The sequence below is a fragment of the Tenrec ecaudatus genome, chromosome 7, assembly GCF_050624435.1.
Source record: "Tenrec ecaudatus isolate mTenEca1 chromosome 7, mTenEca1.hap1, whole genome shotgun sequence".
Taxonomy (NCBI): Eukaryota; Metazoa; Chordata; class Mammalia; order Afrosoricida; family Tenrecidae; genus Tenrec; species Tenrec ecaudatus.
In genome coordinates this window covers 67,230,333-67,250,511 of record NC_134536.1, presented here as the reverse complement: position 1 = coordinate 67,250,511, position 20,179 = coordinate 67,230,333, and the positions used below count along the sequence as shown (strand labels likewise).

The following is a 20,179-nucleotide window of genomic DNA, read 5'->3' as shown; positions in this document are numbered from 1 at the left end:
GAGACCTTCTCTTAAGCCAGCCCTCAATATAAAACCTGAGCCCAAGGATCAGGAGGCCCATGGAAGAGGCTTCTCCCAGCAGCTGGGGATGATCCTGCCAAGTGGCTGCCGGGGCCAAGTGTCCTCAGGGCAAGTCAATGGCACCCCCGGGGAACCGATGCGGGTAGAGCAGAGCTGTGCTCCACAGGGCCTTTGATGACTGGTTTTCAGAGAGTAGACTGCCAAGGCTTTCTTCTGGGTAGATTCAAACTTCAAGGTTTGGGTTAGCAGCCAAACTTCTTAACTACTGCACCACCGGTGGTGCTTACAGTGTATATAAAAGCTCCAGACTCACTGTCACGAGTCAGTGCTGACTCACAGCGACCCTATGACAGAGTAGAATTTCCCCTGAAGGTTTGAGACTATAACTGTTTACGGGAATAGACAGCCCCATCTTTATCCCTCGGACCACCTGATGGTTTCGAACTGCTGACCTTGCTGTTTGTAGCCCAACTGGTAACCACTACACCAGCAGGGCTCTTACAGCAGAGAGGGTGATGGAAACCAGGGCCATAGCTGAAAAAAGTGGACATGACTGTACAGGTCAAAGGAAGATTGAGGTGTTGGGTCAACAGCTGATTAAACATAATTTATTTCTGTGGCTTTCTAGCATACTACAGAGGCCTCTGACTTCATAACCACAAAGAGAGCCCAACTCTGCATTCCAACCTCAAAGGCCATTGTAAAGCCATGATGGCTTTCTCTTCAAGGATAAATCTTACGACAGTGAAATGCATAGACACCCGGTCTGACAAGTGCACACACTTATAGGACCTACGCCCTCTCAGTACACCGGGCACTGTACACTGGCTCCCTAGACCATGGACCCAGACCCCTTCCTGATTCAGCTTGTGCCTTTATGTGGCCACTGATCTGATTTCTCCCCCATATATCAGCCGTGCCCATTCTAGAGCTTTATACAAATATAATCATACAGTATAGACTTTTTCATCAGTCTTCTTGTATTTGGCTGCTATGTTATGAGTCTTCAACCATTCATAAATGCATGCCATAAGGGGTTAGCATTTTAAAAGCTGTTTCTTTCTCATTTGGGTTTTTTATACTGTAATGCTTTAGAATGCTGTCTAATTTGAAGAACCCTAGGATTGAAAGCTGTTATTTGTAAGGTTTTCAGGTTAATCCCTCAGAAGTGGCCAGTCTATTCTTTCCTCTTCTTCTTCTTCTTCTCCTTCTCCTTCTTCTTCAGCCAATGCTTTCTTCATAGCCTTTTCTGAGTCTACAAGCTCCACTGAATCCTGTCCGTCATGGCTGACTGCTAGTTTTGGAAAAGCTGGTGACCTGGCTTCCAGCGTCAGAGCAACAGGTAAAGGACCACAGTACAGCAAACTGACAAACTTGAGGCACTCGCTGCTGAAGATCACAGACTGCACTCCTTGGTGTGGATTACAACTTAGTGTAAAGAAAACCCGAATCCGCACAACTTCACCCACGCGCAGCACCGTGATAAACAGAAAGACTGCAGCTGTCAAGGATTGAATTTTGCTGGATCCACAATCAATGCTCAAGAAACCAAGTGGTGTGCTGCGCGCACGGGGCAGCCCTGCGGCATAAGATCTCCTCACGTGCTGCAGAGCAAGGCTGGGACCTTAAAGACTGAGTTCTCCTGACCCAAGCCTTGGTATTTTCAACTGCCTCACATGCCTGGGTGAGTGGAACAATAAATAAGCCAGACTATAGAAGAGCAGCTGCTTTGGAAGACGGTGTTGGGAAAGACTATTGAAAGGATCATGGATTTCCAGAAAAGCCAACAAATCCATCCTGGAGGAAGTGCAGTGAGAAGATTTCTTAGAAGTGAGGTTGGGAACACCTCGCCTCGCCACCTCTGGGATGCCTGGGAAACGGACATGCCCGGTTGAGCAGGGGTCGGGAAAGGGGAAGACCTTCAACAAGATGGACTGACACAGCGGCTGCCACAATGCGCCCCTACGTCAGAGGTGTGGTCGGATGGAGCCGGCCCGGCGGTGCTTCGCTCCATTGTAGACAGAGTCGCTCGAGTGGGAAGTGACTGACTCAGTGGCACCACCGATAGCAGGGTGGAAGGCACACTGGTGTGGTCCGCTCCCATGCAGAGATGAACAGATCCCATGGAGGAGCTGGCGGCTCTGCTCCTGACTCTGCAGTTAGCAGCCCGTGCCCGCCCCGGGGCTCGCCAAGCAACAGCCAGCTCACTCCCTCCTCTCCCCCGCCACTCTCAGGGATATTCCCAGCTCTTCTCAAGGAGAGACCTACGTAGCTGCAGTGCCCATGTCCAGCTTCTGGCCACTCCACTCTTTGTCACAAGGGGAAAACCCAACAGCGTTTTGAATTTATACTGATACAAATATACTGAAAGCAGCAGCTAGTCAGTCTCCATCCCGTCAGGAAGAAAACTCATCAGCAAAGCACTGTATACAATGCAGGTCAAACATGAGGGTGGGACAGGGGGAAGGTAAAGGAAACAGAGGAAAGAGCTATGTGGCAAAAGACATTTAGAGAGGCATAAACATAAACATGTACATATGCAAATCTATTTACATATAACGATAGGGACATAGATCTATGTACACATATTTATAGGTTAAGTATTAAGGTAGCAGATGGATATTGGGTCTCTACTCTAGTCCTCCCTCAACACAAGAACACTTGGTTCTAATAACCTGGCATTCTGTGATGTTTACCTTTCTGAAGACAAAATGGGTGCATAAGCTAATGTGGTGAAGACAGCTGATGGTGCCTGCCTATTATAAGAAATAGCATCTCAGGTCTTAAAGGCTTGAAGGTAAAGAAGCGGTCATCTAGCAGGGAAGCAACAAATCCCACATGGAAGAAGCACACTAACTTGGGTGATCACAGGTGTCACCAGGATCAGGTATCAGAAGACCCAAAACAACCATTTTGATGCAGAATGAAGCTCATTTGTGCACAATTGGACATCCCTTCACAGAAGGGTCACAGGAAGGAATGAGCCAGCCAGGGTGCAGCATAGCACAAATGTAGCACACAACATTCCTCTACTTCTTTAAAGCTACCCACCCCCCCACTAGCATGACCCCATATCTGGCCAGACCAGAGCATGTATCCTGGAACAGATAAGAGGTCTCTACATATAGAATCCAGGACAGATAAACCCCTCAGGACCAATAATAAGAGTAGTGATACCATGAGGGTAGGAGGGAGGAGGGGGGAAGAGGGGAAAGGGAGAAACCCTTTTGTGATTGATATACAACCCCCCCACCCCCAGAGATGGCCATCCCCCACCCCCAAAGGGACAAACAACAGAAACGTGGGTGAAGGGAGACAGCGGATGAGTGGATGGCCTAAAATAAGAAAATTAAAATAGTTTATACTTTATCAATGGTTCCTGAGAGTGGGAGGGTGTGGAAGGGCAGGGCGAAAAGAAGCTGACACCAAGGGCTCAAGTAGAGAGAAAATGTTTTGGAAATGATCACGGCAATATATGTACAAATGTGCTTGATACAATCGATGCATGGATTGTTATAAGAGCTGTAAAGGCCTCCATTAAAATGATGCATTAAAGTCAAAAACAAAACAGAGGCAAAGTGCTGTATAGGAAACCAACCTCAAAGTTTTAAAGTGTGACTATCAACTGCACCTACCTCACAGGTTATCACGTGACGTGAAGATGCACCACATGCAAGGCACTCGGTGCAGTGTGCCATTACATGTCTGGTATTTTGAGAAGAGGCGGAAGGACAGGACTGGCACTCTAGCCAGACCACACGTGAAGCACACACAGCTGGGAAGACAATGAGCACGCCAGCTGAACTGGAGCAGGAGGTGACAGGGCTGACAGTCATGGAGGCTGGTGGGCTCAGATCAAGGACGTCCTTAAACTGGCTGGCTACGAAGCTCTGGGCCCTGGGAAAAAGAAAGGTCCGGTCTGGCCACCTTGAAGACAACCTCACTCTGCAGAGCTGACTTCTGAACAGGGGGATGGATGAGACCTCGATGAAGAAAGAAGAAATCACAAGAAGGGCTGGGCTCCGTCAAAGCAGCAGGGCAGCGCATTTACCACAATGGGAGAAACAAAGGGCTCAAAGGAAACATGAAAACACCCCAGCTGTTAGAGGGGAGCACTTCAGGAGGAGCCAGCCAAGAAATGAAATCCATGCTGACCTGCTGATGTCCAAGACAACACTAGATGGGAGATGCACTGGTGACCAACAAAAGGGGGTGGGGGGTTAGCTACAGCAAGGGACAGGCAGAGTGGTGCACAGACGGGCAAGGAAGAAAGTGAGATGGCCAAAGAGCAGTACGGGCTGGCCACTGCCGGAGGGGACAGGAGACAGGTGGGGGCCGTGGAAAGAGCTGGGGCAGAGGACGGGACCTTCTGAGTCCACTCACTAGTTTGCGACAACACTGGCACAGGCACGGGCGGGGAAGTCAGAAGTTAAGGGTGGACAAACTGCACAGGTTAGAGTCAACGGGCAGGGGTCCTGGGGGTGGAGCCTCATTAGTGGTGGCCTCGGCATCAAAGGCCCGACGCTGAACAGTGCTGCACGCTTCCTACTCTCCTCTGCAAAAGAGAAGCTGTAACCACTGGTTGACGGGACCACAGGCCAACTGCCTGTTGGGACCTACCCTTGTTACTGTCTGGTCTTCACAGTTGTTTTAAGAAACTACAAACCTTCCTCTCTGGCACAGCTGGCTGGACACATCCAGGGTGGCCCTCATGTCCCATTTTTCCCAGGGAGGCTTCATGATGGTTCAGGAGGTTACCACACTTCCACCAGGAGTGTCTCCTTTACCTTTTAGTTTACTTCGGTTGCTTGTTTGTGTAGCGACATCCAATCTCTCCCACCATTTCTCTAAAAGACATTTCTTTAAGTTGCAATCATTTGGAGCACTGTGATCTGGTATCCTTTTCTGTAAATTTCGACTGCGACTCTTGCTCGTGTTAGTAAGCAGCCTTGATAAGGCATCCTTGTAGTAGATGCATCCTACTCAACTCGCTGCCTTCTAAGCAGTCTCATCACGACAACTGGAAACCGAGATGATTTCCAAGTGATCGGCTGATAAGCAGTGTCTCAGTGAGGCTCTTCCCAGAGCTCCACCTTTCTGACAGTGACGCTATCACTCTCCCATGAGGCTTGGGGTCTCTTCCTCATAAACATCAAGCACTTGCTTTTTGTTCTTGTGATCAAATGGGGCTCCTTTTACAGAAATGCTACCGATCTCATATTTCCTTTGTACTGGACACCTTCATTGAACTAATAAACTGTAGTAAGTGTCCAGTTGTTTTCCTGCAGCTCTAGATGTATAGTCATATAATCAATAATTCTGCTTCTTCCTCTACCCTGTATAATTACTGCATTGGTCAATGCTTTGCAAGTCATAATAGCATCAGCAATCGAGAACATTCTACTCTAGCACATAAATGGTTGGTTTGAAGCCTCTTTGCCATCTCATGAAGGGGTCATTTATTTGTACTTGGGTGCTTGGCTTTTCTTCAGGTTCTTTTAAGACATCAATTAGGATAAGTACCTAGTTTTATTTCTCCTGGAAAGAGTCCCTGAGTGGTGCACACTATTGGATGACTAGCTGGAAGGTCAGTGGTTTGAATTCACCCAGAAGCACCTTGGAACCCAGGCTTGGTGACCTGCTTCTGAGAAGTAGAGCTTTGAAAGCCCTGTGGGAGCACTTCCACTCTGCCCTCCTGGGTTGCAGAGTTAGGGATGACTTGACGGCAGCCAATGATAACAGCAGCAATAACAATTTTGCTATGAATATGTTAATGTGAACCATTCTGGACTTTTTTTCTCTCTCTCCCCATTCAGGAGTTCTTGGGATGATTTCTATTATTTTTATCAACTAACTCTAACCATAAGGTCGGTGGTTCAAATTCACCAGCCAGTTCAAGGAAGAAGGATGAGGCTGACTGGTCCTGCAATGACTCTCAGCCTAGGGACCCCTGGTCGTGGGTTTGGTTTTGGTTTATAGTCACAAGGAAGGTGGGCTCTATCATCCTTTGTCCTAGAGAGTGACCACTGCAGAGGCACACGTGGCTCTGGAGCTCCTCAAATGTGGCCAGGTGAACTGAGAGGGGCTATAAGTGGAAAGTTCACACTGGAGTTCTAAAACTTAAAGTAAACCTTCAAATAAAAAATGTACTAGTGACATTTTATATTGATTACAAGCGCTGATGGTAACATTTTAAGTTTATTGGGTAAAATAAACTATTTTATTATAATTAATTTCACCCGTTTCTTACAAATTTTTCTTTTAATGTAGAAACTTTAAAATTACATACATGGCTCACAATTACATACCTCCTGGCAGTGCTGGTAGGTATATATAATGTGAACATTTCCAACTCACTGTCGGCTTTTCCTCAGCCTCCCTGTTAGGTATCCACATCAGAGTTGGGTTTGTTTCAGACAGTCTAGCGACTCGGGCTGTGTGTGACCGCCCACGCGCTGAGACATTTGCTCTAGAATAGTGCACTCACCCAGGTTCCACGCCCTCCCGGCCCCTCACTCGAGCATTTCCTAAGTGATAAGTCTTCACTGAGATTTCCCTTCAGAAGGAGAAAGCTGTTGCCTGGTAATGGCAGGGCTGGGGAGTTGAAATTAAATACTAGATTCCATCAGCGACTCAGGGAGAGCATTACAGATCTTGGCTTAAAAAAGGCTACAAACGTTCACTTCCTGGCTGGTTTTTATTAACAATGTAACAAGTAGATTTCTTTTTTGTTCTTGGAGCTTCTGTGAAGATTCTCCTCCTCAAGCCCAACTGGGGCTTGACACCTCAGTGTGCACGCCATGACGGGACGAGAGAGGGCTCACACCGCCATGACGGGACGAGAGAGGGCTCACACCGCCATGATGGGACGACAGAAGGCTCACACTGCCTTGCTGCTTATCGGGAAAATACACTCGTTTCTTTTTACTGAGATCCCAATTGTTTATGTGTCTGCATGTCTATTTATATATAAATCCCAGATGATACACTAGCCCACGTCACTAAGCCAGTTCCACATGAGAAAACAGTGTACCGAAAATCTGAGAAGACGACACCTGAGGTCTATTGTCCGAGCAGGTCAGGGTGGGCATGAGGCAGGGGAGGTCAGCCCAGAGCCCATGCACGGGGCTGTGAAATGCCACACGGTCTGTTCCTGGGCACACTAACAGTGAGTGTCCCTGAAGTCACTCCTGACTCACGGGGACTCCTTGCTCTCTCAGGCTTACAGTGGCTGGTTTTACAGCCAAGGATCACCAGGCCTTTTTGCTGAGGTGCCCTTGGGTGGACTGAAACTGTCCACCTTTGGTTAAAAGCCAACTGTGTGACCTGTTTGCACCCAGGCACTTCCAACATAGGTACAGGTATGACGGCATCCCTATAGCTTGGGTTCCCATGGCAATTATACCCAGAGTCTCCTTTCCTTTCTCGTTTTAATGTGACGGTGATAACCACCTAGCCATACCGGCAACTCCTCGCTGGCTAGCTGAGAGGGCATGGCCAAGCTACTCAATTGTTCAGAGCCTCTATTTCTTCCCCTAAAATCAAAAGGGAAACCAAATGATTGGTTCCAGATTTGGGACTCAGTTAGGGTAGGAGTTAAATTATGGGTGTAAGAATCTGACCCAGAGTAAGCATCCAATAATCAAGCGCCCTGCAAAGAACAGCGTCCACGCCAAGGTCATCAGCTTCTCTTGAGTGCTGACTGTGAGAGTACTAATTAGCAAAGACGCATCCACTAAATGAAGGCTTAGCATCCACTAATGAAGGCTTGTCATCTATGGAACCAGCCATTGTCCATAAAGGAACAACCGAATGTCTACTCATTAATACATTCAATAATAAAACAAATCCAGGTCACTGAGGCATGATCAGAGGATCACAGTAAAGACAGGGGGAATACACGCTGGACTCAAGACCTCGGACAGCGACATCATCATCCAGACGGAGATGCACGGGGATGCCACTTCCACTCCATGTTTGCAGCTGCCCATGACTCTCCATGACCAGGCTCAATTCCCTCGCTCTCAGCCCAGCGCAGAGTTGGAAGGCCAAGGTCACTGCTGGCATGAAGGCAAGACGGCAGCCCACACCTGCTTCCGCTCCTCCCAACCTTCCGGAGGAGCTGGCGTCTCTGCCCACGCCTGGAGGGAGGGAGGTCCACGCTTGGCTGGGTCTCCCTGAGGAATGGTTTTCTAGCCACCACGGAACCAGTGCTTCCCAACACGAAAAGCCAATAATGCTCATTCTCAGCCAGGAGGCCTTTGTCTTTCTACAAGGAAACTGCGGAGGCAAGGTCAAGTAGTGAAGAGTAAAGTAACAACGACCTTGAGGAAAATCTCACAATGGCAGTGGGCTGACTTCAGGGACAAAACAGCAGGCAGAGGCTGCAAAACCCTGTGCAGAGGGCAGGGGGGGGGGGGGGGACAAACTGCTGGCAAGAAGAGGTGAGCGTGGCAGAAAGGAAAGCAGGCAAGACAGTGCGGAGGAGGAAAAGGATTAACAGGGGCAAGAGCAGCCTCCTCAGCCTCCGATTGCCCCCCAACCCTGCCCGGGATAGACCAGGAGCCCTGACTGAACTCTTCAGTCCCCGGCTCCCTGGCAAGCTCTTTCCCAGGACTTGAAGTGGTGGTGGTGGTGGGCGGTGCATGCAGAGTCTTGGACTCCACATCAGGCGAGGAGGCTTTCTTGGCACCCTAAGTGGGAAATCTGAATTCAGTTCTCCAAGACACATCGGTGTGTGTGCTAGCAAGGGGCCGCAGGCTCTCGGAGGAGCTAAGACGTCAACTTTCAGACACCAGTGTGTGGACAACTACTCAGAACGCATCTAACACGGTAATTCTTTTCCACAGGAAACACAGTGGGGCGTCCCAGAGACGCTCGAGCAAACCTGGGGAATAGTAAGCATGCTAGATGATCTACATACGCTCCTGAGTTCTCGATCATATGCAAGAACAGCAAGACAGATAAAAGTGGGCCACCTTGAAATGGAGCTGAGCAACAGTGCTTCCACACCCAGGAAAGTGGATTAACCACTATAGATATATGACAAACCCCAGTACTCCACAGACAGGAATGGAATCCAGATTCAATGAAATGAGACTTCGCCTGGATTCTCAAATACATCCTGGAGGTCTCCTCATGAACAGCAACATCTTGTGTTTTTAGAAAGAGCAGAAAACCCACAGCCCGGTTCTGTGTATCCATAAGGTTCTTACAGCCATCGCTGAGTTTTTACTTCATGGCTGCTGTTTTAAAATCAATAAGTAATCTATAGCCAACATTCAGCTTTCCGGTCCTAATATTTGTTTAGTATACAAGGGTTTTGAAATTTTTTTTAAAAAGTCACACACACCTTATTTTTCTCTGGGTTTTAATTTTCATTTTTCTTTGATTACCAAATTGTTTTCATTTCAAATATTTTTGTTTCATATAGCTGCAGCCCCCACCCCCAGCGTTATTGTAAACAACAAACTTAATTCAACTCAGATCCTTGGCCTTACCTATGACAATGTTTTCACTTTTTCTTCTGAATCATTTGGCAAAAACTATCTCAATAAGTATCTTCCTTATCTCATATGTCTGAGAGAGTTGCCATGGGCTGGAATCAAGTCCCTGGCAGTGGGTTAGCTTTTCTCCGGGGTTTATACTCACTATCTCATGCAGATAATACAGGAAGACCCGGGGGGGAAGGTGTAGCTACTGAAGCAGTTAGCGTTCACCAACTGTCTGGCACTGCTGCTGCAATGCTGGCGGCCATGCCACTGGTAGTCCACTACCAGCAGGGTCACCGTCACCCGTGCCAGACAAGCCTCCTCCGAGCTTCCCAACAAGAAAGCCTAGAAAGGAAAGTCTTGGGGATCTACTTCAGAAGAAAAATAGAAAGAAAAAAAGTCAGTGAAAATCTTAAGTGTCTTATGTGGATGAACAATATGGAGGAGAAAACAACAGGACCGATGGTTCCGGGGACCTGGGAGAAGGGGAGGTGGGAGGAAAGGAAGTGGTGTTAACAGACCCAGGGACAAGGGAAAAACAAGTGATCCAAATTGGTGATGAGGACGGTGTAGGAGGCCTGATAGAGCGTGATGAAGGGTAAAGTAACCAAAAGGAATTACTATAACCCAAATGAAGGCTGAGCATGATAGTGGGACAAGAGGAAACTAAAGGAAATAGAGGAAAGAGCTAGGAGGCAAAGGGCATTTATAGAGGTCTAATTACGGGCATGCACATATGTAAATATATTTATATGAGGATATGGAACTAGATCTATGTGCATAGATTTATTTACTACTTTCCTCTAGTTACTAAATGCTTTCCTCCCCCTTCCCCAACTATCATGATCCCAATTCTACCTTACAAATCTGGCTAGACCACAGAATGTACACTGGCACAGATGAGATCTGGAAACAAGGTATCCAAGACAGATAAACCCCTCAGGACCAATAATGAGAATATATCAGGAGGGGAAGGGGAGGGGGGGGTAGAGAAAGGAGGAACTATTCACAATGATCTACCTATCCCCCCTCCCTGGGGGACGGAAAAGTGGGTGAGGGAGACATCAGTGTAAGACAAGAAAAAATAAAAATAATTTATAAATTATCAAGAGTTCATGGGGGAGGGAGGGGGGAAATGAGCTAATTTATCAAGGGCTCAAGTAGAAAGCAAATGTTTTGAGAATGATGAGGGCAACAAATATACAAATGTGCTTGACACATTGGATGTATGTATGGATTGTGATAAGAGTTGTATGAGCCCCCAGTAAAATAATTTTTCAAAAGACAGAGAGAAGGATGCCTTGGTTTCGCATACTTTGACCACTTAAACCGAGAGGGCAGTCCCTGGAAAGTGGCATTGTGCTTCAGACAGTAGACGCCCAGCAGAGCGGAGGCCAACCCTTCGGGAGGTGAACTGAGCAATGGCTGCAACAGAGGCTCAAACATGACCTGGACCTGTGCAGGCCTGAGCAGTGTGCGTCTGCACACACAGCATCACTGTGGGTCCAGGCCCACTCACTGGCCTCTCATACCAACAACAACTCTAGCTGACTGTAATTATAAACCAAATTACCTTTGTCTGTTCACTGTCCGGATCTTCCAGCCAAGCGTAAGGGTCACAGATTTTAGTCCCATGATAATCCTGTACCTGCAAAAGGCAAAACGAGATATTCAATAATTAGTGTCTAAACCAAATTAAAATCCTTATGTTCCGAGTGTGCTGGGGAACTAGGAAAAGGGCAGATCAAAAAAACATCCCACGTGGCTCACTGGCAATGCATCTGCCTGAATCTCCACAGGAGCCAAAGTTGGCTGGCTCTCAAAGGTGTCAAGCCACCCTTCATGAAGAATGTTTTAGCCGCAGAGGGAAGAAACGCGAGGTCAGAACAGGAAGCTGCTCTGTATGTGCACCGGGAAACAAAGGCTTGCCGCTGGGCAACAGAAATGGGAGCCTGTGTTGTCAAGCTCAGGATTCTGCCATATGCAGGGGGGATGCCAGGACACTGCTGTGAGAGAACCACACACACGCACATACACACGCATGTGCCAAGCTTCTTCACCACTAGAATATCTCCCTACATCACAGGGCCAGTTTTGCTTTTACATTTAAACTGCCAAAAAGTAATTTATAAATGTGTATTGATGAATCCAATTGGTACTGGCTGAAAAACCCGCTACAAACTCAGTGACAGCATTTGTTCCTGCATTTAGGATTATTAAGAGACGCTTTCTGTTCCTTTTGGAAAGGAATCCGCACACAGGCAGCGCCCATGCGGACTCCTCTGATGCGTGAAGAAACCTAACGGTTTAGATGCACACATCCAACTGAGGGGGACGCCGTCCGGAGCTCCTGGTCCAAGCTGATCCTGAGAAGCACATGGGAACTTCTGAGATGCCCCCATTCCTGGGCCCTGGGCCCTGACCTCGGAGACTGGGGTTGGCTGAATTTGAAGGAGTGGCTAGAACCAACTTTTCACTAGTCTCCACCATTATGCTTAAATAAATCACCCCAAAATAAAATTCATCACAAAGCCTCTCCGTCTCATCGAAATCGTACAGAAACATTAAAGCACGGACCACGTTCTTGCCGATCAAGCCTCTCTGAACAACCTCCACCTTCAGTTACGGCTTCTTGTGCGTGGTTGTCGGGAGGACGCCTGTGCCTAAGCTTCCTTTTCGTCAGCCTCCTTCTTGCTTTGCTGGATGACAGGGGTGGGCAGACACGGCTCACGGCTACGTGGCTCTGCGGTAAAACTGAAACAATGTGCAGGGCGTTATTCAGATAATGGTGACTTCATTTCTTTGAAAAGATATCGGTATGGCTCGAATCATTTTTGAATTGTTGCGAAGGGCAGGATCAACAGTTGGCCAGGCCCTGTGCAGGGTACCAGATGCTAGGACTCCTCCCTGGGAAAGACGGCCCTCTCCTGCAGAGGGGAAGGCTGGCCATGGCCTCTGTCTCCCGCGCTGCTCTGAGATCCCAGGTGGCTGCTAACCAGGGCAGAAGGATTGCTTCATGGCGCCGCCTATCATCTGAGACCAGGTGGGATGATAACAGGCAAAAGGCACAGCTGGGGAACTGGCTGGTTCAGAGGGAACGCCCTTGAATTGTTCTCCTTCGACAACTGACTAACCAGAAGGGATTTGTAAGCAGATGCACAGGTCAGCACACAAGCTAAATTTACAAGGGAGGGCAGACAACTATATGCAATATCCATATGATAATGGCTATTTTACACATGTATTTGTAACTGCTGGGCAGGTATACTCCTGTATAATAGAACACAATTATAGCAACTACTTAGAGACTTGGGCGGAACCACTAGACTTGCTGGCTAAGGACAGTAGTCCGGAAGGGGCGGCATCTACTTCAAAGGGGAAGCACAGTTCATGAAGACAGTGCGCTACATCATGATCTAGCGAGTGGTGTCGGGTCTTAAAAGCTTGAGAGCAGCCATCTCCAAAGCAACTGTTAGTCTCTTTCACTTGGAACACGGGAGAATGAAGGAAAAGGCCCATATGAACCCCAACCTTCTTCTTCTAACCTGAGACCAGGAGAACTAGAGAGTGCCTGGCCACCAGTATCAACGACTGTGACCATGACAACAAAAGAAGGTCTCCGATAGGAGGAGGGGGAATGTAGAACACAATTAAAATTAAAACAAAACAGCAGACTTACTGGACTAAAAGAGACTAGAGGAACTCCCAAGGCCACTGCCCTAATACAACCTTCTAACTTGAAATTGAAGACACTTCCGAGGCCACCTTTCAGCCCAATCCTAGACAGGACTGTCAAACAAGCCATGACACCCGTGAGGAATGCGCTACTTAGCTCAGTCAACAATATGAGCCCCAAAGGACCCTATGTGCCCAACCCAGAAAAGAGAAGGCCAAGAGGACAGGGAACCACATGAAAGGTACCTGGGAGCCCAGGGAGGAAATGGGGAAGGTGCTGACATGCGGCAAGGGTTACAGTCAATTCACAGAACAAACTCTGTGTGAGCTATTGATTAGAAAACTAATTTGCTACATAAACAATCACAAAAAGCAACAATACCAAAACCAAATACACTGCTATTGAGTCGATGCCTAGTCACAGGGACCCTGTAAGACAGGGTAGAACGAACCCTGTGAGCTTCCCAGACTGCAGCGCTTTATAGGAGTAGAGAGCTAGCTTTCTCTTGGAGCAGCTGGTGGGTTTCAAACTGCTGACCTTGTGGTTAGCAGCAACATGTAACCCATTACCCCACCAGGGCTCCTCAAAGCAAAAATGAAATAAAAATCTGAGAAGAATGGAAGAAAACCATTGAAATCACATGACCCATCAATTCCAATTCTAGGCCTACACCATGGGTTTCAAAGTTTGTGGGAAAATCCCATTCCCTTTCCATTCCATGTGTCCCCAAACATTTTGAAGCCCTGTCCTCCGCCTCCGCCCCACACAAATGAAAGCAGGAATGGTAACAGAAACCTATGACCCATGTCCTTATAACACTTTTCCCAATAGCCAGAAAGGTAGCAACATCTTTAATTCCATTTTCCCAGGAACTGTTTGGATCTCCCTGATATAAGGCAAATCTTATAAGGAGGTACCAGAGACTGAAGGTGGGTGGGGGTGGCGGTGGGGGGGGGGGACTCAATGCTTAGGGAGCTGTAAGTTTCTGCTAATGGAATACTTTTTGGAATAGAAAGTAATAAAAATTATGCAGCATGGATGTGAGTAGTATCTCATTTAGACATTTTTTTCCCAAAAGAAAAGAAAAAGACAAAAGAAATGAAGTCAGGCTAAAGTTTCTCTTGATGAGTTTTTATAAATGACCAACTTTCTTCCCTTACCTTAAAGCTAAATTTTAGCCAACTGTTACAACTGGAAATTTTTAAATATTTTCTGCTCATTCACAAGTCTTTCATATTTTCACACTTTCAAGCAGTTATAAAACATGCTTAAAATAACAGCCTTCTTTTTCCCAGCAAACGAAATCAGAAACGGCTTAAGGTGTGAAGGACCTTTCAGCCTAGCATTTGCAGGACTGATGACAGGCACAGGGCCAAAGCCGGATTCAAGACTAGAACCACTGCCAACAACTCCCCCCAGATACTCCTTTGGTGGTAACAGGTCCGATACTATTAAAATGCTCCTGGGTTGGGGGTTGTAGAAAGAAGCATATCTAGAAACTGAACTTTCCCAAAGGAGGAAGAAAAAGAAATGGAAATCATGATAACAAATCCATTACGTCATGGTGTTGCCAAATGCTACATCCAAAACAATGAACATTTACTGAATACTGACAGTTTGCTCAATGCTCTCAAACACCCTTATAAGAAGACATATTGGATGGATGGATGGATTGTGATAAGGCTTAAGAGTCGCTAATAAAATGATTAAAAAGAAGAAGACATCAAACCCAAACCAGTCAGTTACCGTCCCGTTGATCCCGACTGACGGTGACCCCCATGGGAGTCAGAGTAGAATGAGGCTTCCCAGCCTTTTCCATGACACCATCCCCAGGGCTTCCTTCCCAGTCACCTTTCCTGAGTTAAAACTTCCAACCTTGAGGTTAACAGCTTGCACCACCAGACTACTAACCTAGTAAATGGATTGTTGACAGCCCCATATTTGACTGGGAAATGTAACTCAAATTAACAAAGGTACAGGCTAAGAGATCACTGTGAGCTCAACACTGTGCTACATTGTGTCAGAGATTTTGTCTACATTGTCTCATCTGATTTCCACTGAGATTGATACTAACTTATTTTCCCTGATGAGGAAACTGCCCAAAGCAATTGACCAAAGACAGACTCTTGAGTGGCAGGATATGTAACCTAACACAAAGCCAATTACAAAGCCTGTGGATTTGACCTGGATCTAGATCACTCAAATAAAAGCGGGGCCAGGTGTAAAATGGCAAGTGCACAGCTGGTAGCTGATTCATTCTGAACACTGGCTGCCATGCTGCCTCCTGGATGGCACTGACCCTTGAGAAAACAGCCCTGTCTTCCCAGAATCATCACTGCCATGAGAAAATAAAAAGCAGACCGAGTGAGTTATTGACTGAATATTTTAAACCAGGACAAGAAATTGATTCTTCTTAAGGCAATCCCAAGAGCTCTCTTCCCGTTATCCTCGCACGCCCCCCGCAAATATAAAACACAGCCTACAAATAAGGTGGTCTCATGGCCACACCCTCTGAATTCAAGCCATGCAGTACCTAACTCTGCTATTTGATTTAGTTTGCAACTGTTTCTCATCTTGTCGAGGTATATATTTTAAACAGAGTTCGAGGAAGGCTCTGCCCCTCACACTGCTCAATATTTTACTTGTACTGTCCATGGCTCCCCCCACGGCCATCAGGAATAAATGCAGGCTCTACAGACGCTACCCATCACAAGCCTGGTCCCATTTGCTTTTCCAAGTCCCCAATCAACTTTATTCACCCGGCCTCAACACAATGGTTGCAATAGCCTTCCTGCATTTTACAAGCAAGCTGAAGTTCCACACAGTCCAGGCTTGCCCAACTATATGTCTTTTACTCCCAAGGCCAACAATGTTCCCACTGGGCAACTTTCAAGCTCAGTTCACACAGTACTTCCTCCTCTGGGTGGAACCGGATCCTTTCTTTCTTATCTCGGCCTACACACTCTTGCATCAGTGAACCTCCTATCACACCAATGCGATCTCCGTGGTGAGACTCATAGCAACCCTACAGGATAGAGTAGAACTGCCCTGTTGGGTTTCCCCTGAATTTCCTGATAGCAGGGATGGTCAAAGGACTTATACAGGAAGTAGTATGGCTTCCAATGTTCAGACCAGTGGGGTGGAAATCCACCGAGAGTTTCATGTTTCAGTCCCACGGTTCATCAGGAAGACTGTAGGCATGTAGCATGCTAAAGCATGTAGCTGAACTATGGTTAAGTGGGAGAGGCCGAGAGCTATTGCGCATGCTTGTGAAAACACAAACCCACTCTCAGAAATCAAAGGCTATATAGTCCAAGCAAATGCATAAGCCATGGCTTAAGCTTAATCATGGAGCCCTGGTAGTATAGTGGTTACCACTTCGGGCTACAATCTCCATGGTCGGCAGTTCAAAACCACTAGCTGTTCCTCAGGAGAAAGACTGAGCTTTCTACTCCCGTAAGTCTCGGAAACCCAAAAGGGGTTGCTATGAGTCAGCATTGAGTTGATGACAGGGAGAGTTGAGCTTTGTAACCAGGACCCTATGCAGGAAATAGCTACCCAGGTTGGCTATCATTGCTGAGATGAACACACTCAGTGTGTCACCTACAGAAAAGGAGCCAGGCTGGAGCAAGGCTGCATTCCCTTGACTGTGCTCCAAAACACCGAATTCACTCCTATTGAATCGATTCCGACTCATCGCACAACCCTATTAGAGTAGAACTGCCCCTTTGGGTTTCCAAGACATTAACCCTTTACAGAACTAGACAGATCCCAAGGAGCAGTGGGTGGATTCGAATTGCTGACCTTTCAGTTCAACACATAGCCCATTAAGGCACCAGTTAGGTTTGTCATGAATCCTTTGTCTGAAAGCACTGGAGGAGAGTAAAGTCCACTGCATGGCCCAGAGCTATTGTGTTGCAGATGGTGACCTCAGCACTGGCCCCTAAGTTGATGGTTTGAACTTACCCAGAGACACCTCAGGAGATAGGCCATACGGTCATCTGAAAAGTGACCACCTTGAAAAGCCTACGGGACACTTTTCCTGTACACGCTCAGTCACCGAGACTCAGGACCACCAACACCATTGGATGTCCACAGAAAATCTCAACTTCACACTCGAAGGAACTGGTCAACATAAGCCAACAAACTATAGGATCTTGTCTGTGTCTGAAAAGGGTCTACCTAGGATGGGGGGGAGGGAGGAAATGAGGCAAGCAACAATAGTCCCTTCTCTGCCTAAGACAAAGCAAAAACTAAAAGTGCACTTCCCCAACTGCATGATGGGTAGTTCTTCAGACTTGTTATCTCCCCTGAAAACTCAGTTCCCAGAGGCCCCAGCCGGGAGAGTTATGTGTCTTATTACCTATGGCTGGCTCACTGTGGAGCTACTGCCATGTGAATGAATGAGTGATTCTCTTCTTGCTGCACAAGGTGAGGCCTACCCTGATGTTCCAAATGAGGAGAGAGAAAAAAACAACAACAAAAACCCCAAAAGACCTATAACAGTTAGTCTGCCAAGAGTCACCCACCTGGGGAAGGGCAAACTAGAACCACACTCAGGTCTGCCTTACTTTGTCCTCTTGTCCATTCCAGCATGATGTATTTATTTCCCCCCTACAAACCCCCCTGAGCTACAGGAATGGGGCCTCTTGGGATGTTGGGGTCAATTTCATAAGCAAGCAGCCAAAGGGACTGAGAAAACAGTTAGCAGATAGCCACTGGTCAAGAAACCATGACTGTATCCGTGCCACCAGGCATTTAAAACACTCTATTCATTAGTCTGAGCACTCTCTACCTTAAAGTGGGGTGTGCTTTAAAGCACAAGCTGTCTGACACAGACTGAGTCCCACACGCACTCACAGACACACACACACTTAAAATATTAGTGATCATATATATACTCTGATTCAATTTAAATCTGGGATTTGGGGCAATTAAGTAACAGAATCGAACCTGTAACATTCGGATTCCATCCAGTTCTTAAGACACTACCTTAATTTTCAGACCTAAAAGATGCTGACATGGCATGGGTATCAACAGGCCTGAGTTCATCCACAGCTCAGGCCAACGACGGCCAAGTCGTCTCTACTAGGTACAACTCAGTCTTTGGGAAAACGCCAAAAAGCCCCTCTCGTTGAAGGCTCCAACGCCGTTATATTGAAAACCTGGGACCCGCACTACAGGCAGAAGTCCCTGCCTCCGGCCCGCATCCGGGCCAACACAACACCCCGCACCTGAGGACTAGGCAGAGCAGGCGCTCTACGGGCGTTTCAAATCGAATGAATGAACGTCAACGCCAAGGTCTCTAAAATGCGAAGTTTTAAAAGTTTGCATGTGTTTCCAGGGTTCCATCACCTACACAGCCACACGGCAGTCCACTCTCTCCGACCCCCACCAGTCGAGAGCCGCCACCAGTCAAAGAACACCGGGAGCTTCTGTCTCCCTGGAACTTCCTGAGGACACCCTTTCCCACCCGGCGTCTGCCCTTGACCTCATTGATTTCTAGGAAGCCGCCAAAGGACACTTGATCCCAGGCCGCAGCCAGCAGGCGATCGTCCCCGGGCCCCCGCGGCTGGGCTCCGGAGGACCCGCGCCCCCGGCCCGTTTCTCGCAAACAAAGGCCGCGGGGGAGGGGAGGGGAGGGCGGCCGGGGGCGCGAGCTGCGGACCGAACCCGGCGGGTGGCGGCGGGTGGCGGCGACCAGGCGCGGCCGGGCGAGCGGAGCCGGCGGCCCGCGGGCGGGGCTACTCACGGCGGTCTCGTCGCGGTACACGTCGGGGTACTGGCCGGACAGCATGGCCGGGGCCGGGCGGCGGCGGGCGCGGGGCGCGGGGCGCGGGCTCGGGGGCAGAGGCGAGCGGAGCGGGCTAGCCGCGGGGCGAGGCGGGGACGCGGACGGGGCCGGGCGGGCACGGCGGACAGGCGGGCGGACAGGCGGCTCGGGGCCCGGGGCGCGCACGACTGGACCGGCGGCGCGGCGGCGAGGACGTGCGCGAAGCAGGAAGCAGCTGGCGGCGCGGCCCGGAGCCCCTCCCCGGCGGGCGGGCCCAGCGGCGGCGGCGGCAAGAGGGAGCGGGCGGCGGCGTGCGCGCGCCGGGCCAGGCACACAGCTCCCTCTGCAGGAGGGCCGCGCCCGCCGCACCCAGGGCCCCGCGGGGCCACCGCGCACGCCGGCCCGGGCCACCGCGCGGGCACGCAGGGCGCCCAGGGTCACGCCGGCCGGGCCTCCACGCACGCCGATGTGGGCCCACGCCGGCCCGGACCGCCGCGCGGGCCCACGCAGGACACCGGGCCACGCTGGCCAGGCCACCACACACGCCGGTGTGGGCCCACCGCGCGGGCACACGCAGGGCGCCAGGGTCACGCCGGCCGGACCCCCACGCACACTTAGGTCACGCCGGCCGGCAGAGGCTCCCTCCCCCGTCCCCAACCCCCTCCGCAGCGGCGCCCGCGGAGGCAGCCTGGGTCAAGGACAGAGTAGTCTGGGGTTTGTTCAGGGGTTCACCGGGTTTTCTTCCTAGGCTAGCTGGTTCAAGGTTAGGCCCCAGGGGTGAAGAAATACCTAACCCCTGCCAACCACTAGGCCTATTGGGGAAGGACTAGCGGGTAGGCTATGGAGGAGGGAAACACATCTGCCTTCACCCCTGCAGGCCTGGAAGGTGGCGTTTTAAAGGTGCGTTGACCTTAGGTAGGAGCTCTGGTGGCACAAGGTTAGGTGTTAGGTCACCAGTTGGAAGCCACCAGCCGCCCCGAGGAAGGAAGACGGCGCTTTCTACTCCGACTCCCGTAAATGGTTACAGCCTCAGAAAGGGCCAGGGCCGTTTCACCCTCGTGTCTAGGGTCTCTGTGAGTAGGCCTTGATTGGGCGGCAGGTAGTTTGGGGTTTGGGTCGGACAGTGGGCGGGACGTCCTTGTTGGAGCTGAGAGAACCAAGGTGGGAACACTGGAAAACTAGCCCTACAGTCCGTGCAGAAGAACCAACCTGACTGCC

The 20,179-nt window shown here is 49.2% G+C and overlaps 1 protein-coding gene across 1 annotated transcript in view; it reads right to left on the bottom strand.

Moving 5' to 3' along the window:
• PREP (prolyl endopeptidase) overlaps window positions 1-19,171 on the bottom strand; it is a 114,104-nt gene extending 94,933 nt beyond the window's left edge. Inside the window, exons 1-2 of the mRNA XM_075554720.1 lie at window positions 18,941-19,171; window positions 11,086-11,160 (exon numbers count right to left, since the gene is read on the bottom strand). Coding sequence (XP_075410835.1) covers window positions 11,086-11,160; window positions 18,941-18,985 — 120 coding nt within the window. The 5' untranslated portion in view covers window positions 18,986-19,171. The remainder of the gene's footprint in view (window positions 1-11,085; window positions 11,161-18,940) is intronic.
• Window positions 19,172-20,179: the final 1,008 nt, after the last annotated feature.